We start from the raw sequence: 21915 nt of genomic DNA, 5'->3' as shown, positions 1-21915 counted from the left end.
AATAGTGCTGCTCTGTTATTGTAGCAATGATTGATTTTGCTATGCATTGCTGTTCCCATTGCTACTGTAATCTGCACTGAGCTCAAATTTTATGGAAAGGTGGCTGCAAGAAAGGCAAATGCTATTTTGGGCTGCATTAATCGAAGTATAGCTTCCAAATCACGTGAGGTACTGGTTCCTCTCTATTTGGCCCTGGTTAGGCCTCATCTAGAGTATTGCGTCGAGTTTTGGGCTCCACAATTCAAGAAGGACGCAGACAAGCTGGAGCGTGTTCAGAGGAGAGCAACCAGGATGATCAGGGGTTTGGAAACAAAGCCCTATGAAGAGAGACTGAAAGAACTGGGCATGTTTAGCCTGGAGAAGAGAAGATGGAGGGGAGGCATGATAGCACTCTTCAAATACTTAAAAGGTTGTCACACAGAGGAGGGCCAGGATCTCTTCTCGATCCTCCCAGAGTGCAGGACACGGAATAACGGGCTCAAGTTAAAGGAAGCCAGATTCCAGATAGTCATCAGGAAAAACTTCCTGACTGTTAGAACAGTACGACAATGGAACCAATGAACTAGGGAGGTTGTAGGCTTTCCCATACTAGAGGCCTTCAAGAGGCAGCTGGACAACCATCTGTCAGGTATGCTTTAAGGTGGGTTCCTGCATTGAGGAGGGGGTTGGACTCGATGGCCTTATAAGCCCCTTCCAACTCTACTATTCTATGATTCTATCCTCCTTCTCCTCACCACTTCTGTTGTCTGGGCCAAGCAAGAGGCAGGTAAAGAAGCAGGTTGCAATGGAGAACAGGAGGACCAGTGGGGCCTGAGCCAGGTGCCTGGCCATGCCAATTCTTGAGGTCCGCTCTGTTCAAAGCATGCACCAGTACAGGCGAGCAACTCCAATGCCTGCAGCTTCTGAAGGCTGACTGCTTACTGAAATTACTTATTGGCCAGGCTCATTTCATGACATTAGGTAACTATTATTATTATTATTATTATTATTATTATTATTATTATTATTAATTTATATATATAGCACCATCAATGTACATGGTGCTGTACAGAGTAAAACAGTAAATAGCAAGACTCTGCCGCATAGGCTTACAATCTAATAAAATCATAGTAAAACAATAAGGAGGGGAAGACAATGCAAACAGGCACAGGGTAGGGTAAGCAGGCACAGGGTAGGGTAAAACTAACAGTATAAAGTCTGCACAACATCAAGTTTTAAAAGCTTTAGGAAAAAGAAAAGTTTTTAGTTGAGCTTTAAAAGCTGCGATTGAACTTGTAGTTCTCAAATGTTCTGGAAGAGCGTTCCAGGCGTAAGGGGCAGCAGAAGAAAATGGACGGAGCCGAGCAAGGGAAGTAGAGGTCCTTGGGCAGGCGAGAAACATGGCATCAGAGGAGCGAAGAGCATGAGCGGGGCAATAGTGTGAGATGAGAGAGGAGAGATAGGAAGGAGCTAGACCGTGAAAAGCTTTGAAGGTTAATACGAAATTCCTCCATGTGCACCACCAGCAGAGGCTGGGACATAAGGTTCAAGGTGATAGATTACAGTTAGTTGAGCGCTCTGCCAAGTCCAGTGGAGGCTGGTGGCTCCAATTTCAGTGGGGCTGTGCATCCATCCTGGGTTTCAGTCAGACCCAGCCAGAACTCCAAAGGAGCTATCCAAGGTGCTGAACCCTATCCTTAAAATGAGCTCCGCTTTCTTCCTAGAGCAATTACTGTTCTGCATTTTTTCACACTACCACCCCAGTGAATTATTTCCCAAACTGGCAGGGCGTAGAGGGGAGCAAAAGAGCAAAGCTAGAAGCTGAGGGGCGGCGATGTGTGTGTGTGTGAGAGAGAGAGAAACAACAAGGTTAAGAGCAGTGAAAGGCCGGTGGCTCTGATTTCATTGGGGCTGTGAATCCATTCTGGGTTTCACTCAGAACCAGCAGAACTTTAAAGGAGCTGTCCGAGGTGCTGAACACGATCCCGCCAAAGGGGATCAGCACTTTGGAGAGCTCCTTTAGAGTTCTGGCTGGTTCTGACTAAAACCCAGAATGGATGCACAAATAAACCGGAATCGAAGCCACCAGCCTCCACCGGCCAAGGCAATGTTTATTATCTGCCCACGCGTCCTTGGGTATCACCGCTCCAGAGTCATCTCCGCTGCTGAGGCTTGCCCCATGCACGCTTTTTGCCCAGGCGGAGACTCTCTTTGCAGCCCAGCATCAACATAAGAAAAGCCCTGATGCTGGATGAGACCCAGGGCCCATCTAATCCAGCACAGCGGCCAACCAGAGGCCAACCAACCAGTACACGGTGCAACAGCACCCCTCCCACCCATGATTTTGTGAACCGCCCAGAAAGCTCTGGCTATTGGGCGGTATAGAGTAAGAGATATGCAGATGACACCACTTTGATGGCTGAAAGCGAGGAGGAGCCTTACGACAAAGGTGAAAGAAGAAAGTGCAAAAGCTGGGTTGCAGTTAAGCCTCAAAAAAACCAAGATTATGGCAACCAGCTTGATTGATAACTGGCAAATAGAGGGAGAAAATGTGGAGGCAGTGACAGACTTTGTATTTCTGGGTGCAAAGATTACTGCAGCTGCTGACTGCAGCCAGGAAATCAGAAGACGTTTACTTCTTGGGAGGAGAGCAATGACAAATCTTGATAAAATAGTTAAGAGCAGAGACACCACACTGACAACAAAGGCCAACATAGTTAAAGCAATGGTATTCCCCGTAGTAACCTATGGCTGCGAGAGCTGGACCATAAGGAAGGCTGAGCGAAGGAAGATAGATGCTTTTGAACTGTGGTGTTGGAGGAAAATTCTGAGAGTGCCTTGGACTGCAAGAAGATCAAACCAGTCCATACTCCAGGAAATAAAGCCAGACTGCTCACTTGAGGGAATGGTAGTAAAGGCAAAACTGAAGTACTTTGGCCACATGATGAGAAGACAGGAGACCCTGGAGAAGATGCTGATGCTAGGGAAAGTGGAAGGCAAAAGGAAGAGGGGCCGACCAAGGGCAAGATGGATGGATGATATTCTGGAGGTGACAGACTTGACCTTGGGGGAGCTGGGGGTGGCAACGGCCGACAGAAAGCTCTGGCGTGGGCTGGTCCATGAAGTCACGAAGAGTCGGAAGCGACTGAACGAATAGACAATAACAACAATTTGGTGGCCGTGGCTGCATCTTGTGGTAGTGAATGGCAGAGTTTAACTCTGCGCTTGTGTGCAGATAATTCCAGCCGGGCTGAGGTTTCTTGGCAGTGACAGCCCGGAGGGGGCGGGCGGTTGGTGCGGGCAAAGCGCTCGTGCTGCTGCTCGCGCCAACCCCTCCTTTCCTCCCTCTCTCCCTCCCTCCTCCCCCTCTGCCCGCTCCATGGCCCTGGTGAGACCCGCCTCTGGATTGGCTGACGCGGCTCACGCGAGCCGGAGCCGGCAAAAGGCGGCGGCGGAGACAGAAGGCGGAAAAAAAGGGGGAGGAGGTTGGCCGCGAGTAACCTCGGCGGCTCGAGCCGCCCCGCGCGACCTTTCTCCTGCATTGGCCGTGACGTGCGGCGCCTCCTCCCCCTCCGCCGCCTCCGTCTCCCGGCCCTATTTCTCCCCCACTGGCTCGCTCCGCCCTCCACCCCCCACGGCTGCATCCGCTGGGCCAAGATGGCGGCGCTGAGCAAATCCATCCCCCACAACTGCTACGAGGTGGGGCACACCTGGCACCCCCACTGCGGCCGGGCCTTCGTGCACATCACCCAGGGGGCGCTGGGGGAGTCGCTCCGCATCTACGGGACCCTTTACCTGGTGAGAGGCCCTCGGGTGGGGGGCGGCAGAGAAGGGCTGAGAGAAGAAGGGTGGCACCCAGGGAAGGGTGAGAGGGCAGGGGGTGGGCGAGGATGCCAGGGTGGGGGTGGGGTAAGTGGGAGGGGGTGGGGGTGGGGGGAGGACTGGTGAAGGGGAGGCTTTATGGAAGGAGGGGAGGGTGAGGGCGAAAGGATGCTATTTGGAGGCAGGAGGGGGTTAAATGGACCCCCCCCCAGGGGAAAGGGGTGGATGTGAAGGACTGGTGAAGGGGAGGCTTTTTTGGAAGGAGGAGAAGGTGAGGATGAAAGGATGCTATTTGGGGGCAGGAAGGGGTTAAATGGACCCCCAGTGGAAGGGGAGGGTGTGAAGGACTGGTGAAGGGGAGGCTTTTTGGAAGGAGGAGAAGGTGAGGGTGAAAGGATGCTATTTGGGGGCAGGAGGGGGTTAAATGGACCCCCCCAGGGGAAAGGGGTGGATGTGAAGGACTGGTAAAGGGGAGGCTTTTTGGAAGGATAACAAGGTGAGGGTGAAAGGATGCTATTTGGGGGCAGGAAGGGGTTAAATGGACCCCCAGTGGAAGGGGAGGGTGTGAAGGACTGTAAAGGGGAGGCTTTTTTGGAAGGAGGAGAAGGTGAGGGTGAAAGGATGCTATTTGGGGGCAGGAGGGGGTTAAATGGACCCCCAGTGGAAGGGGAGGGTGTGAAGGACTGGTGAAGGGGAGGCTTTTTGGAAGGATAACAAGGTGAGGGTGAAAGGATGCTATTTGGGGGCAGGAAGGGGTTAAATGGACCCCCCCAGGGGAAAGGGGTGGATGTGAAGGACTGGTAAAGGGGAGGCTTTTTGGAAGGATAACAAGGTGAGGATGAAAGGATGCTATTTGGGGGCAGGAAGGGGTTAAATGGACCCCCAGTGGAAAGGGAGGGTGTGAAGGACTGGTAAAGGGGAGGCTTTTTTGGAAGGAGTAGAAGGTGAGGGTGAAAGGATGCTATTTGGGGGCAGGAGGGGGTTAAATGGACCCCCAGTGGAAGGGGAGGGTGTGAAGGACTGGTGAAGGGGAGGCTTTTTGGAAGGATAACAAGGTGAGGGTGAAAGGATGCTATTTGGGGGCAGGAGGGGGTTAAATGGACCCCCCCAGGGGAAAGGGGTGGATGTGAAGGACTGGTGAAGGGGAGGCTTTTTTGGAAGGAGTAGAAGGTGAGGGTGAAAGGATGCTATTTGGGGGCAGGAAGGGGTTAAATGGACCCCCAGTGGAAGGGGAGGGTGTGAAGGACTGGTAAAGGGGAGGCTTTTTTGGAAGGAGGAGAAGGTGAGGGTGAAAGGATGCTATTTGGGGGCAGGAGGGGGTTAAATGGACCCCCCCAGGGGAAAGGGGTGGATGTGAAGGACTGGTAAAGGGGAGGCTTTTTTGGAAGGAGGAGAAGGTGAGGATGAAAGGATGCTATTTGGGGGCAGGAAGGGGTTAAATGGACCCCCAGTGGAAGGGGAGGGTGTGAAGGACTGGTGAAGGGGAGGCTTTTTGGAAGGATAACAAAGTGAGGATGAAAGGATGCTATTTGGGGGCAGGAAGGGGTTAAATGGACCCCCAGTGGAAAGGGAGGGTGTGAAGGACTGGTAAAGGGGAGGCTTTTTTGGAAGGAGTAGAAGGTGAGGGTGAAAGGATGCTATTTGGGGCAGGAGGGGGTTAAATGGACCCCCCAGGGGAAAGGGGTGGATGTGAAGGACTGGTAAAGGGGAGGCTTTTGGGAGGATAACAAGGTGAGGATGAAAGGATACTATTTGGGGGCAGAAGGGGGTTAAATGGAACCCCCCCAGGAGAAGAAGGTGGGTGTGAAGGACAGGTGAAGGGGAGGCTTTATGGAAGGAGGGGAAGGTGAGGGCGAAAGGATGCTATTTGGGGGCAGAAGGGGGTTAAATGGACCCCCCCCCCGGGAAAGGGGGTGGGTGTGAAGGACTGGTAAAGGGGAGGCTTTTTTGGAAGGATAACAAGGTGAGGGTGAAAGGATGCTATTGGCGTGGTGCAGGTGATAGACTTCCAGAGGGTTGGGGAGGAGGAAGGAGGGGATACTGGCCATAGGAGAGATGGGAGAAGAGGATGAGAAGTATGGAAGTAATTAGAATGGTAAATGTGCTGTATCAGATGCTTTCAGTTCATATGTGCCCAGTTATTCCCAAGTATATAACAAAAGGCTGTGAGGCAAGAGGTTATATATGAAGAGCTTGCGTTAGGGCTGATGAGTTCTGGGGGGTACACTGGTTGTAGGAGAGCAGGGCGGGGGGGGGGGGTATAGAATGGCCAGTGTATCCCAACTATCATGCCAGATTTCTATACCTCTAATTGCCCTGGTTTCACTCTCAGAGCAGTGAATATCACTGCTGACTTTCCTTTCTTTTCACTGTCCTGAATCTTTCTGTTCTTTAGCCATTCCCCACACCCAAAACTATGTACACTTTCTCCCCTTTCCTCACATCCTTTTGCTATCAAACATACCCTGTGTGTTCCCACTACTACTGCAGCTGGATATGATAGCAATAGGCTGTGTATTTTTACTTCTCACTCAGCTGTTGAAAAGATGGGAGATGTGGAAGGGGTGGGGGAAGTGGCAAGTGTCAGTGCACTGCAACAGTGCAGGAATCCACACCTGTGTTGGCAATTTGGGCGTTGCAAAGTCTATGTATAAATTAATGCATGTTTTTGTGGATTAGTGTACTTGCTTGCTTAGGGTGCTATTTGATTTGTACTGATTAGCTTTTATTCTATATTGTTGTTCTATAAGCTCCAACTTCCAGTTAATCTTTGTCTCGATGGATGTTGAAAGTGCAGTTTCAAGTGGAAAGGGCACATGTGACATAATGGTTAAAAGTGTGAGTTGGGAAACACAGGGCATGTCTACACCAGGGGAGGGGAGGGGGAGAATCTCACGATATGCTGATTGTGAGATCCTCCCCCTTAGTCCACACATGGCGTGCGACATCCAGGGAGGAAGGAGAACGTTGTGTCTGCCTTTTTTTTTTTTTTTAAAAAAAAAAGACAGGACCTGGAGCGCACCTGTGCTCCAGCACAAAAGTCATCCCAAGACTGCGGGAAAAATCAGGCTAAAAACCATCCCAGTAATCCTGGGGAAATGGAGGGATCATCCCTCCCTGCCCCTGGGATCCCCTGTGCGTCATGTGGACACACAGGGATGATCCCGGGGCGATCCCCTGGATAAGGCATCGTATGGACATGTCCACAGAGAACATAGGAAGCTGCCTTATACCAGGTCCGACTACTAGTCTATCTATCCCAGTATTGCTTAAGTTATTTTATATTTATTTATTTATTACATTTTTATACTGCCCATCAGCTGAAGCTCTCTGGGCAGTGCACAATTAAAAACCATAAAATACAAGTATAAATTTAAAACATTAAAAGTTTAAAAGGCAATATAAAACCAGCTACAATAAAGATCGGGGAAAGCCTGTGAAAAAAGGTATGTCTTCAGGAGTCGTTTAAAAGATATTGTTTTCTGCCTCCTGAATCGCACTAGGGAGGGTCCTCCAGAGGGTGGGTCCTGCCATAGACAAGGCCCGCTGCCGAGGTTCTTCATGGCGGCATTCCGTTCATCTCAGAATGGCCAGTAGGACCTCCTCTGAGGATCGTAGTTGTTGTTCGGGTCAAGGGAAGGTGGTCTGCTAGGTATCCTGGTCCCAAGTTGTTTAGGGCTTTGTAGGATAACAACATAACTGTGTTTGACTGGCAGCAGCTCACCAGGGTTTCAGATTGAGATCTTTTGACAACTACCTGCTTCAGTTGGACCCCCCCCCCCACAGGGCTAACTGCCATCTTCACCCTGTGGGGAAGAAGATGCGAGGGAGACTGGAGCAGGCAGGCACCATCAGAGCCTGCTTCAGTTGGACCCCTCCCATACAGGGCTAACATCTTCACCTTGTGGGGAAGAAGTGGCTGTTGGTTTGCCCCTCCATTGGGAGATGAGAGGACGGAGCAGGGCCTTCCCATCAGCCTAAGCAGTCTCATTAATTTATTTTTATATTCTCCCTCTTCTCTCCCCATACACTTTTCCTTGTGTGTCATGTCTTTTTTAGAATGTAAGCCTCAGGGTAGGGACTGTCCTCTTTATTGATACATTGTGAGGCGCTCCGAGAGCCTTTTGGCTGAGGTGCGGGATAAAAATACTCTAAATAAATAAATAAATAAATAAATACCTGGTCATTTTAGCTGGAGATGCCAGAAATGGATTCTGGGAAATTCTGCATGCAAAACATAATGTTCTCTATCCCTGAGTTTATGGCTCCTCCCCAATTCAAAATTGCTGTCCCCAATTCAAATCTTTAACAGAATTAGGATGCAATCTGTACACAGAGGATACCAATTATCCAATGCAGGGCGGAAGGCATGACAGAGATGATCTTCATCTCCCTGACTTCCCACCCTGTATTTTTCAAAAGCATTAGTGCTTCAGATGGGGAGGGAAGGAGGCTGAGGAGGCTCAGGATAGCTCATATCCTGGGCTTTCTGGTTTCCTCCCTCCCTGCCTACTAAACACCCCCTCTGAGGTTGCTTCTCAACCTTGAAGGGCAGCCGGAAGAGTTCTTCCCGCACCACTGCGATGGGGAGGGGGAAGAGAGGGGGTCAGATCTTCGACTCTTCCGAGGTGGGAACGCTGTCTCCAATCTCGGAGGGGTAAATCCCCAGTTTCTTATGGTCCCTCAGACAATAACTAGAAACCATAGGATTCCTCCTTCTGTTTGTGGCCAACGAGTTGTGTGTGTTTGCTATTATATGCACCATGGTGTATTTTATAGAAGATCCAAGATTCAGTTACCAACATGGATGAAAGGTGCCAAGGTGGGGACTTGAAGGACCAACCTACATTCAAAGTTACCAATATGCACTGTTGGTCTAGATGGGCCATTTGGCCTATGTTTTGCATGTCGTATTGTGCGTCCTTGTAAATATGTAGTCATTTCTGAGTACATGTTGTAATACATTCATACTAAGTCTTTTGTATGTACAGGGTAGATTTGCTAACACTTTTGATCTTGTGCAAATATTTAATTTGCTTGTAAAGAGCTGTTCTGTTTTGAAATAAACCAAGCTTGAAGGGAGCATATATCAAGTACAGAATGAAATGTACTTAAGCCATTGCAATCAATAGGCTCAGGTTGTAATTCTGTACACGACTACCTGGTTGTATGTCCCATTAAACTCAGTGGGACATTGTTGAGGCTTGGATTGTGACCAGATTTTGAAGAAAACCAGCTTGTTGCTTCATTTTCTGAAGAATATGAAGAGCTAGGACATGCCTATGCAACATAAGGCCAAAGGCTGATTGTAACCCATTTCCTGACTCTGTGTGATTCTCTGGAGGAGTTCAAAATTACATATACATTGTAGTCCCTTTTTATCTCTTTGCGGGAACATTTAAGGCCAAACAACATTTATCAAAAGTGGAGGCAGGGATGGAAAAATGTTTGCATCCATATATCTGTATTCCTCCACCTCCTCCTCCTTAGATTCGGAAGTGCATAGTAGAGTTGGCACCACTCTTTCTGTTGCAGACAGTCATGTTGCACAGCCAGCCTGCATCTGAGATTCCTTTAGTGTGCATCTGAGATTCCTTACTGGGAGAAAAGGCAAAAATGAGTGAGCATGGAGTAGTAGTTAGAATGTAGGACTGGGAGTCGGGAGATTCGAATTCTAGTCCCACTTAGTCATGGAAGTTCACTGGGTGACTTTGGGCCAATCACAGATTCTCAGCCCAACCTACTTCACAGGGATGTTGATGGGGGAAGAAAGGAGGAGGATTATGTATGCCGCCTTGGGTTTCTTAAGGAGGAAATATCATGGGATATAAATGGAATAAATAAATAAATAAAATAGGGTGGAGATATTTGTGGAAACAGAGAGGGAGACTGGGATGGGAGATGCTCCAACCTCTTCATCATTTTATTTGTATAAGAGCAGTATGTTATTTGCTGTTTTAGTCTCAATTCCTTTCCTAATTGTGCTTCATATGGGATTACCTTTTTCACAACAGCCTCACACTTGTTCAATATTTTCATCAAATTGTAAACCACAACCTCAAGAACTTTTTCTTGTCACTCACCGCTAGCTCAGCATCAGTGTATACATAGGGTGACCATATGAAAAGGAGGACAGGGCTCTTGTACCTTTAACAGTTGGATAGAAAAGGAGATTTCAGCAGGTGTCATTTGTATTCATGCAGCACCTGGTGAAATTCCTTCTTCACAACAGTTAAAGCTGCAGGAGCTATACTAGAGTGACAAGATACTAAGGAGGTCAGGGCTCCTGCAGCTTTAACTGTTGTGATTAAGAGGGGGATTTCACCAGGTGCTGCATGCATACAAATGACACCTGCTGAAATTCCCTTTTCTATACAACTGCTAAAGATATAGGAGTCCCCTTCTCCTTTTCATATGGTCACCTTACATAAAGTTGGGATCTTTGCCACCAATGTCCCTTTTGTTTGTCTCATTTGGGCAACATTTCTGGTTTCTGAAGGAAGCCCTCTTTTCTCTAATAGCTTCCTTGACACTGTTCATTAACCATGCTGGTGGTGACCTCTTGGACTTGGTGCTATCTTTCCTAACCTGTAGTATCCATTGTAGCTGAACTTCTGTTATTGTGATGTTAAGTAACCTCCAAGCATTTTGATGGGATGCAACCCTCTTGAGAGAAGTCCAGAGAAAGAAGAGTATGCACAATGGGGTGGTAAGATGCAGAGTGCTGTGGGGTAGAACTACTTGTGAAGCTTTTTCATTTAAATTTTGCAAAGTGGGAGGATGCCAATTGGGTAGAGAGACTTATGCAACTGGACCGGCTGAGAAGGTTGAAATATTTTAAAATACCTTATTCTGTGCCAGGGGATCACCCCACAGAGAAGTGGCTGTCCTGTGTTCGTGTGTGTATTTTTGTGTCTAGCTGGCCTTTTATGAGTGTCTGGCTGGCCTTTTTTTCTTTTTATGTTTGAATGAAGGCATTTCTAGAACTCAAAGTAAAGCTGCTGAGAAAACTTTAACCTCAATCCAGATTTGTTCATTGGAACTCTGACCCCTCATTCAAAGTGTTCTGCTTTTTGGATCCTGCAAGCCAGGAGTTTAAAATTCTTTTCTTATTTCCATAATCTGAGAAATGCAGGATCAGAGATAGTTCAGGAATTTTATGGGTGATATTTTGGATGTTTTTTTTGTTTTTTTTGTATATGGTAACAACAGTTCTTGAGGGTTATTTTTGTTCGTATACTAAAAAGAATTTTTAAATGTAAATATTCCAGTCAGTGTTAAAGTTTACTTCACCTTGACATGCTTACATGACATGGCAACAAATGCAGTCAATCTGACCAGATTTATAAAACCTATTTATGAAAGGAAGATGAATCACGGAACAGTTCCATGATCCAATAAGTGACAGAAAGTGTTAGGTTTTTGTTTTAACCTCTTCATCTCTTGAGCTCCAGCTGGCCACAAACTTAATTTTTTTGAAACATAAGATGGGTGTCAGGTGCAGCACAATTAGTCGAAATTTGAAGGGTGGTGTATGATATGAAGCTGGCTTTTTGAGACTTAAAAAAAAATCAAGTGATTGGCATGTGTTGCAAGTAGAACTTTTTAAAATCAGCATGTTAAGGATTATGCATTAGTAACTGAGGCATAAGAAGCAACAGGGTAGGTTGAAATGACAATTACCACAATGAAGAATTGTAAGATGTGGCATCCCTTAAGGATCAATTTTAGGGATGGGGCTATATAATTGTTCATAAATGATCTGGAGTCGGGTGACCAGCAAGGCAGTCAAGTTTGTGAATGAATCCAAGTTATTCAGTATGGTAAAAACCAAGTTGGGCAGTGGAGAGCTGTGAAAGGATGGCCCAGATTGCATGTAATGAAAACCCACGGGTTGTTGGGAAGGAATATGCCACCTCCTGCCTGCCTGCTGCTTCCATTTAATTCTCACTTTTGTAAACAACCGAGGAACGCCCTGTTGTGAACACAGAATGCCGGGTTGTTGAGGGGGAAACAAGCCCAAGTTTTAACTCATGATTTGTTGTTGGGTTAAAACTCCGGGATGATTTCTTCTTCATCAACCCACATTTCCAGGTTTCACATCATGGCAAATAACCAACGGCCGGGGTGCTCCTGTGTTGTTTAGAAAAGTGGGAATGAAGCAGTGAAAGGCAGTTTGTGGTGGTGGTGAAAAATGCGAAGTCTCTGTCAGGAATTATTTGGAAAGGGAACAAGTATAAAGCTACTATCCCAAGGAGACTGACTTTTTTTGTAAGAAACTTTCTTCGTTATATCCAAACTTGGAACTGTGGCTAGTTAAGAAACCAGGAACGCCTTGTGTCTAAAGCAATTGAGGCTTTTTAGTTTTGAAAAAAAATGACTACGAGGAAGGATGGATAAAAAATGGTGATTAATTTTTTTAATAAAAAAATCAGGTTTTAGAACATTTGTTGGATGTTTAAAATTTAGATCAGATTTATTTGGTTTTTTAAAATTAGAAATATTAACTTTTTTCATCTAGATTGGTCCATTTTTTTTAAATTACTATACCAGTATTAGTCTCTTAATTGAATGTTGTTGTTGTTGTTATTATTTATTTATTTATATAGCACCATCAGTGTACGTGGTGCTGTACAGCGTAAAACAATAAAATAGCAAAACCCTGCCACATAGGCTTACATTCTAATAGAATCATAATAAAACAATAAGAAGGGGAAGAGAATGCACCAAGCAGGCACAGGGTAGAGTAAAACTAACAGTATAAAAGTAAGATCAAAATCAAGTTTTAAAAGGTTTAGAAAAAAAGAAAAGTTTTTAGCTGAGCTTTAAAAACTGCGATTGAACTTGTAGTTCGCAAATGTTCTGGAAGAGCGTTCCAGGCATAAGGGGCAGTGGAAGAAAATGGACGAAGCCGAGCAAGGGAAGTAGAGACCCTTAGGCAGGTAAGAAACATGGCATCAGAGGATCGAAGAGTACGAGCGGGGCAATAGTGTGAGATGAGAGAGGAGAGATAGGAAGGAGCTAGACTGTGAAAAGCTTTGTAGGTCAACAGGAGAAGTTTATATTGGATTCTGAGGTGAATTGGAAGCCAATGAAGAGCTTTCAGAAGTGGACTAACATGGTCAGAGCGGCGAGCCAAGAAGATGATCTTAGCAGCAGAGTGGTGAACAGAAACCAACGAACTGATGTGAGAAGAAGGAAGGCCAGTGAGAAGAAGGTTACAGTAGTCCAACCAAGAAATAACCAATGCATGAACAAGAATCTTGGCAGAAGAGACAGACAAAAATGATTGAATCCTGACAATATTATACAGGGAAAAACGACAGGATGTAGATACTGCCTCAATATGAGGAATAAAGAAAAGCGAGGAGTCAAATATAAAGCCAAGACTACGAGCTTCCTTAACTGGAGTAAGTGTAACATCATTGACAGTAAGAGAGAATGAAAGATGAGAAGGTTTAGGAGGAAAAACAAGCAATTCAGTGTTTGCCATATTAAGGCCGTAGCTAGACCTAAGGTTTATCCCACGATTATCCCGGGTTCATCCCTGCCTGAGCGCTGGATGCCCTGTGTGGCACTTAGATGAACAGGTTTGACCCCAGGACAATCCTGGGATAAACCTTAGGTCTAGCTACGGCCCACGTTTCAAATGACGATGAAGCAACCAAGCTGAGATATCTGAAAGACATGCCGAGATACGATTATGAACATCAGGGGGAAGTTTTGGAGATGAAAGATATAATTGTGTATCATTGGCATAAAGAAGATATTGGAGACCATGAGATTGAATAAGATTACCTAAGGACAACATGTATAAAGAAAACAACAACAGGCCAAGCACAGAGCCTTGCGGAACCCCTACTGAAAGGGGAAAAGAAGACGACGAGCTGCCATTAGCCAACACGTTGAAAGAGCGACCCACTAGATAGGAGGCAAACCAGTTATAGACGGAGCCACAAAATCCGAGGTTGTGAAGGGAATCCAAAAGAAGATCGTGATCAACCGTGTCAAAGGCTGCAGTAAGATCCAGGAGAATAAGAACAGAATAAAGGCCTTTAGACTTGGCAATAAGAAGATCATTGGTAATCTTAGAATCATAGAATCATAGAATAGCAGAGTTGGAAGGGGCCTACAAGGCCATTGAGTCCAACCCCCTGCTCAATGCAGGAATCCACCCTAAAGCATCCCTGACAGATGGTTGTCCAGCTGCCTCTTGAATGACTCTTAGTAAGGGCTGTTTCAGTGGAATGCAAAGGACAGAATCCAGATTAAAAAGGATCCAGAGCAGAGTTACTAGAAAGAAAATCAAGACAACGAGAGTAGACCACACGCTCCAGGATCTTTGAAACAAAAGGCAACAAAGAGACAGGATGGTAATTAGAAAGAGAAAGCACATCAAGAGTAGGTTTTTTGAGAATAGGAGAGACTGAAGCATGTTTAAAAGCAGAAGGAAATGAACCAGAGGACAAAGAAAAATCAATAATATGAAGCAAGGAAGGGAGGATAGCAGGGATGTTGAACTTTGGCTTGAGCTATTAATATTTCACTTCTCATTCTGCCTTTATTGTCATCTTACTATAAGAAAAAAGGTATAGAAGAGCAATATGCTATCTTGGAAACTTCAGGGGAATAAATGTCAATGCTGAACTTGCACAATACGAAAAGAATATAAATTGTGGTGTGTCTCTTCCCCCAACTTCTTCTTCAAGATGTAAAATTTTATGGAGAGTCTTTAGTCTTCATAAATGTATTAGTAGTTTTTGTGTCTGCTGTGAAGCATACAACCAGAAATCAAGCTATCTTTTTGAAGCTGTATTTGCTGTTTGAGCTTGTGCGCCTTTATATATATCTACATAAATGGGCACATAGGAACTTCTAGTCCAGCACTCTGTTCACACAGTGGCCAACCAGCCATCAGCCAGGGTTGAACAAGCAGGACATGGTGCAATAGCATCCTCCCACCCATGTTCCCCAGTAACTGGCACCACAAATGAGAAGTCTTCCTCCCTCCCTTTATATACACGATCTGTTTGGAAATAGGATGGATAAAGGTAGATTGAAAGTGATACTTTTGAAGGGTGTTCACCTCTGCATGTTTTTTCAGAGCTTCTATTGAATTGAATGAGGATTGCAAGTAGGTTGCGTATGATTACCATCTTAAAGATCTTGTTTCCTTTACTCCATTATTAATATGCATTGCAAATGTGGATACCTTATTATCAAATGTAATTGCTAAACTTTGTGGGATCTTTAATATGAGTTTTGAAACTAGAGCACAAAGTACTCTGTGCAACCATTAAATATTATGTTCTATGCTAGCCTTCCCCAACCTGGTGCCCTTCAGATCATCTCCAACCAACACACCTGGAGAGCACCAGGTTGGGGAAGGCTAGCATAGAACATAGTATTTAATGGTTGCACAGAGTACTTTGTGCTCTAGTTTTAAAACTCATATTAAAGATCCCACAAAGTTTAGCAATTACATTTTATAATAAGGTATCCACAATTTTGCAATGCATATTAATAATGGAGTAAAGGAAACAAGATCTTTAAGATAGTAATCATACGCAACCTACTTGCAATCCTCATTCAATTCAATAGGAGCTCTGAAAAAACATGCAGAGGAGGTGAACAGAGGGGTGTGCAAAGTGGGTCTTTGCCTCAAAATTCGATCTGGAGCTCTGTAGAGGTGATTCTCTGCCTCGATTTTGGAGCCCTTCCCCCTCACTCCCCCTCTCTGAATCGTTGATTACCCTCGAAGAACTGTTCTGTATTCGGTTAACTGGTATTAACAGAAATGCTTACAGCTCCCTCATTTTTAAAGAAAAAGAGATAAAACTTGGCATGGTGATAGCTCTTAAGAAGGGCTTTAGCCATTCCAAGTTTGAATGAGATCAGTTCATGCTTTGATTTTTTAGGAATTTTAAAATGGAAATTAACAAAAATGCTTACATCTGCGTACTTTTTATAGATAAAGAGATGAAACATGGCAAGGTGATAGCTCTTAAGGAGGGCTTTAGCCTTGCCAATTTGAATTAGATCCATTCATGCCATGATTTTTTTTAAAAAAATTCCCCACTTCAGTCTTCTCCAACCTGGTGCCCCCCAGATCTATTGGATGGATCCCTCCTCCCCTGTACCCAGCCACTGAAATAAAGAGCCTGCCTGTACCTGACTCAGGTATAGAAGCTTTCTCACTCACCAGCCAGCCCAACAGCACTTTCACACTGGAAATGTGGATGATTGACTTCTGTGAGTCTGAGCAGAAACACGCTTCCTCTCTCCCTCCCGCACCGTGGCCAGAATCAGCAGCCAGTTAGTGTTTCCCACTTCCCTGAACACTGCGATTGGAGGAGAACATGGTCAGGGACAGCGCCGTGGCTATTCCTATTGGTTAGCCACAGAAGTCAATATCAAAGCTACCCCTCACCCTACTCAGTGTCTTACAGATATGGAGATATTCACTTTACACACACACACACACACACACACACACAGAGCAGGATAATTCCAGAGACATTAGAAGCTCTGATTGGGCACGTCTCTGCTCTGATATTAATTGATGGGTTTGGAAGTGGCCAACCTGCTCTGCAAGATTGAATGCTCTATGGATGTTTGTGGTTACCAGATAATTCCAGAGCGGAGTGCACAACCCTAGTAGCTAACCCTAACTTACATCTGAATGAAATGTAAGGTGGTAATGTTCCTTATAGGATCAACATTTTGGATAGCTTCATGGAAGAAGTTCTATTAAAAAAATCTCCCATTTTATTGGCCTTAACAATACTGAGGTCCATGAGTTGAGTTGATTGTTGACTGTACATGCTCAAGAGTTTTTAATACAGATCTCAGTTTCACTACACTGAGCCAGTAGGGGTATACCTCAGAGGGCATTGCTTTAAAGGATAAAACAGATGAGAAGATTCCTTTGTATGCTGCCCCGAGATCAGTGGAGGAACTGCAGGTTAAAAATGTAATACATGAATAAATGAACGTGGATTGGCATTTCTCTTACAGATTGCTGCAATTCTCCGGAAGCGAAAACTTGATTATTATTTGCACAAACTGCTCCCTGAAATCTTGCAATCAACATCCTTTCTAACAGCAAATGGAAGTCTATATATTGCATTTTTCTGCATTTTAAGGTTGGTTGGTTTGGTTCTACAACTTTGTCAAAAATTGAGAGTGGTGAATTGTCCTACTCCAAAACTAATGTTCACTTTGAAATTTATTTCTCTGTTTAACTTTCTTTAACAGGACTTTTTTGGAACAGGATTCATGAATCTCTGCGAAAAAGCCCCCCCCCCCCCGTTATTATTTGCTCTCCTAACTCATCCCTAGGCCTTATTTTCTGAGCTAACTAGTATAACATGCACATATTTTTCACTATTCTAGACATGGCAGTCAAGTGCTGTTTCCTATTTGCTAGCTAAAATGTGCTTGCTTTCCATCCTGTCAAAGCAAGCCCATTTTTCTGTCCAGGAAATGTCTTTTAACTCTTTCATTTGCACAGCTAAGCAGCTTACAACAACATCTTATGTCTGGTAAATATTTTATTTTGTTCTCTGGGGCATTATGAGCTTGAGAAGCTTTTTTAAAAACAGTATTGTCTTGCATATCCTGGCATATTTACCACTTTCGCTCTTAACATTTGGAATGAAGAATTTTCACTTGAGGAAAGTAGGAAAGGCCATCAGTGCAAAGTATAATGCTAATACCCCTCCTTTCCCTTCCTTTTAGTGGACTAGGAGAGCTAATCTAATCCCTAACTATGCATTTACCAAATTGTGTGCTGGGGGTTCATTAATATGTTGTAAGAAAGCTGCTAATATATGGTAAGAATCAATGAAATAAAGGCCCATCTGAACACAGAGAGCCTGTTTTCACCTCGTAGAGGGCGATAACTTCTGAGGGTTGGTAATTTGTATATGTGTGTGCATATGTAAATAAGACTCAGTTACAATTGGACCACTCAATTACTCCCAGTGCAAAGCTACACAAGAACAGCTTGCCTTCAGAGGAAGCTGCCTGCTTCATGTCAGGATGAGTCCCTGTTCCAGGTTTTCCTCTTTCCAGTCAGGAGTACCCTGAGAGCAATGACTTACTGTGCGCGTTTGGATGACACAATAGCCAACCCTGCCCTTATAACGCACTTCACGGATGAGTATTTGAATGTTGCGCTTGGGCGACATGCTAATAACTCATCTGTGGAGTAGGCTATAAAGGCAGGGGAGGAGGGGGGAAGGGGCCTCTCTCCCCCCTCCCTCCCCCCCAAATGGCAGCGCTTGTTCCCCCTTACCGTATCAGGGTGCCGCCACTCCATGGGGTGGGGTGGGGCAGGCGGAGAGAAGCTGATGGCTCTCCCCGGCTTCTGCATCAGAACAAATGGGCAAGGGACCGACGATGTTCTCTCTGGTCTTGAGTGTTAGAACTAATGGGCATGTCCCGGGAAGCGCATGGGAAACCGAGGATTGTGGTGCCCCACCAAGGGACGGCACAACAGGCAGCTCTCCAAGCACTTCCCAGGCTGGGATTATTTCTCCTGCTTATAGAACCCTGCTGGGCAAGTGCGGCAGAGGTTTCTGATGCTCTTGCCTTGTGGGCTCATCTACACCAAGCAGGATATTCCACTATGAAAGTGGCATGAAAGCGGTATATAAAATGTAGGAGCCACACTGCTGCTTTATAGTGGTTTTGAAGTGCACTGACAACTGTTGGGGCCCATTGACACCTACCATACACTGCTTTCATACTGCTATATCCTGCTTGGTGTGGCTCCTGCCTTTTCTATACCGCTTTCATACCACTTTCATAGTGGAATATCCTGCTTGGTGTAGATGAGCCCTAAGACTCTGTAGGCAGGAGAAATAATCCACGGGGCTGACAGCTGACACAATAATCAACGGTTGTGCAGATAAACAACTCTGCACAGCATTGATTGTTGGAGTTGGTTATTTTGTTGAAATAACCAACCGTGGGGTGTTTTTCCCCCCACAGACGACACAGTAGTCAACAATGGACTACTTCGTGTACCGTGGATTATTTAATCTGTTGTTGGCTATTGTGTTGTCTAAACCCAGCCCCTGAAAGACAGGGGATGGGCAACTACTTCTTTCACTAACCTGAAAAAGATCTACTTCAGTACAGGAAAAAGGCATGCATCTGCTATCAGCAGTCAGGACAGTGTTAAGGTTCAGGTTTATTTTTCTTTCTAAGCAACAGTTGTCACTCTTCCAGCTCAAGAAGTGAACCTGAGGAAAATCTTCGAAACCCAATATCGGTGAAGGGGAAAAAAAATGGTGGGAAGCTTCTTTCGGTTCTTCCTAAGAACAACATTGAAGTTGTATCACCGTAGAGAAACCTTATAAAGAAGTCCAGTCCTAGCCTACAAATATTTTACTAGCTTGCTTGTTTGCACATGCCTGAGTTAGTCATTTATGACCTAATAGTGGGGAAACTCAGCTTTTGTAATGTTTCTGAGCTTGATTGGTTGTCTGCTGACAACTCTTTCTCATCCTAGTCAGCCAGGCAAATGGCTATAAACCTGAACTGGAGGTTGCCACTCAAAATGCATACCAGTTGTGTGGTATAAGAAACATAACTTAAAATCTTAATCCTAGTCTCCAAAAGCTTGACCAAATTGGCTGAAGTGGCTTGTACCCTAGAGGAAGCGAATATCATAGTTATGGGTAGCCATGTTTAATAACATGTGAAGGATCTCTCTTCATAACCTCTGAGATGGAATAATTCCAGAAGGGGAGGAGGACGTGGTCGCCAAGGCAGGCAGGGCCCAAATTATTAAGGTCTTCTAATGTTTAAACCACCATCTTTTAATTGTGCCCTTTTTATTGGTTGCTAATAAACATTTTTGGCATAAGCTGGATCAACCTGCAATTTGTCCTGTGCTAACAAATATGTCTTGTCGCTATGAAAATGTACATAGTGCTTTATATCAAAGTAAGCCTTTGAAATATAATAGTTATAAAACTGATGTCCCTCCTGGGGTGTTATAACTATTAATTTTATGAGGTTCTTTGATGTACTTGTTAAGAAGAATCATGAGATGGCAAGTTTGGTGCAGCCTTTAAATCTGCTCTCTCTCTCTCTCTCTCTCTCTCTCTCTCTCTCTCTCTCTCTCTCATACACACACACACACACACAAGTTCAGGAGGCTTCTGGTGGAGAAAAAGAGTGGAAGCATTTTTTGCAGATTAGCCTCACACACTGGGCTCATCTACACCAAGCAGGATATTCCATTAAGAAAGTGGTATGAAAGCGGTATATAAAAGGCAGGACCCACACTACTGCTTTATAGCAGTATTAAAGTGTACTGCAGGTTCTTCTTCATGGGGCCTTCCTAGACCTGCCGGCTTACGCCGGCAGGGAGGCAGGGCCGAGGCGCGCTAACGTTAGCGCGCCTCCCCCACGCTTCCAGACGGCGGAGCCACAGGGAGGACGCAAGCCCTGCGGCGTCCGCCATTTTTTTTTTGTTTAAAGGGGCCGCGGGTGGCCCGAAGACTCCGGGAAGGTAAGTGGCTTTTTTATTTTATTTTTTTAAAACGGGGGGGGGGGGGGGGGCGGCGAAGGATGGGAGGGTGGGTGGCACGGGGGGATGGGGCGGCATTGCCCGGGCAAGCGCCGCTTGGCTGCTTGCTCAGGCGGCGAGTGGCGCGATCGCACCCGCCCTCCCCCCGTGCCACCCACCCTCCCATCCTTCGCCCTCCCCTCTCTTCCCCCCCGCCGATGGGCACAGCGCTCCTATGAGCGCTGTGCCAGGTCTGCGGCTTTTCGCGGCTCCTCACGAGTAAGCGAGGAGCCGCGAAAAGCCGCGGAAGTCTCCACACTTCCCCCAGCCCCGGCCTGAGGCCGGAGCTGGGGAAAAAGCGCACCATAAGCGACTTAGCTTATGGCGTGCTAGACCAGGCCTCACTGTGGCCTGCCGCCGGATTCCCCTGTGCGTCATCTGGACGCACAGCAGGGAAACCGGGTTGGAAGGCGCGCTAAGGCCTGGTCTAGCAAGGCCCATGGTCTCTGTGCATCACACTGATGGGCTCTGCGCCTGCACAGTGATCAGAGATCGCGAAATAAAATATATCCGGATGAAATAAAACGCCAAATGGAAAGAAGAATACAAGACGATAGAACAGTAGACAGAATAAAATGTATTTACTCCAAGCACTGCTGAAAGCAGAGATGTCCCTAAGTTGAATCTACCACAATGGAGGTCAACGAAGAAGTGAGGGGTTAGGGTGGGAACCCTGGGTATATATATAGGAGGGGGAGGGGTTCCTGCCAAAACTCTAGGCTATAGAAGTTTCCCGATTGAGTCTCCGCGCAGGTATGATGCATAGATGACCACTCAAAGAACTACAGTTACAGGTAAGCAACCTGACTATCTTCACTACTGCTTTATAGTAGTACTGAAGTGCACTGACAACTGTTGGGGCCCATGACACATCTACACCACACAGGATATAGCGCTATGAAAGTGGTGTGATAACGGTATATGGTCTGTGTCTGTGGGCCCCAACAGTTATCAGTGCACTTCAAAACTGCTATAAAGCAGCAGTGTGGCTCCTGCCTTCTATATACCGCTTTCATACCACTTTCATAGTGGAATATCTTGCTTGGTGTAGATGAGCCCAGTATCTCCCAACCGTACGGAGCAGATTTTTGAGATTTATAGAGGGGTGTGTCTGAAGAAGGATGGAGAAATGTGCAAAAAATGCCTCCCCACCCCCATTCCTCTGATGGAAATGTCCAGTGTGTAGAGTTCTATATATAAGTGAATGTGCTCTTCAGTTAGGTGCAAGCTATGAACCCTAATAATCTTGTAGCATAACAAATTCTGCACATTTAATTTTTCCAGGAGGATCCTCGGAAAATTCTATTTTTGGACTCCTGGTTTTGGTGCTGCTTTACCAGCTTCTTATGTGGCTATTCTTATTGAAAGAAAAAGCAGGTACGTGTTCATATATTCTTTACCTGCTTCCATTGCTTTGCTGTAAGTTGGACTCATTCAAGTTGCAGGATGCAGGAACATTAATTGATATTTAATTTATATTTAATTTATTTAATAGCTGTGTTAAGAATTTGCTGAGAGTAACAATATAC

General features: G+C 45.5%; 1 protein-coding gene across 1 annotated transcript in view; it reads left to right on the top strand.

Moving 5' to 3' along the window:
* Window positions 1-3616: 3616 nt before the first annotated feature.
* TMEM135 (transmembrane protein 135) overlaps window positions 3617-21915 on the top strand; it is a 213148-nt gene continuing 194849 nt past the window's right edge. Inside the window, exons 1-3 of the mRNA XM_063127182.1 lie at window positions 3617-3777; window positions 16819-16946; window positions 21671-21763. Coding sequence (XP_062983252.1) covers window positions 3637-3777; window positions 16819-16946; window positions 21671-21763 — 362 coding nt within the window. The 5' untranslated portion in view covers window positions 3617-3636. The remainder of the gene's footprint in view (window positions 3778-16818; window positions 16947-21670; window positions 21764-21915) is intronic.

Source organism: Elgaria multicarinata, chromosome 5 (assembly GCF_023053635.1).
Source record: "Elgaria multicarinata webbii isolate HBS135686 ecotype San Diego chromosome 5, rElgMul1.1.pri, whole genome shotgun sequence".
NCBI classification, from domain to species: domain Eukaryota; kingdom Metazoa; phylum Chordata; class Lepidosauria; order Squamata; family Anguidae; genus Elgaria; species Elgaria multicarinata.
This window is presented reverse-complemented; position numbering and strand designations above follow the sequence as displayed.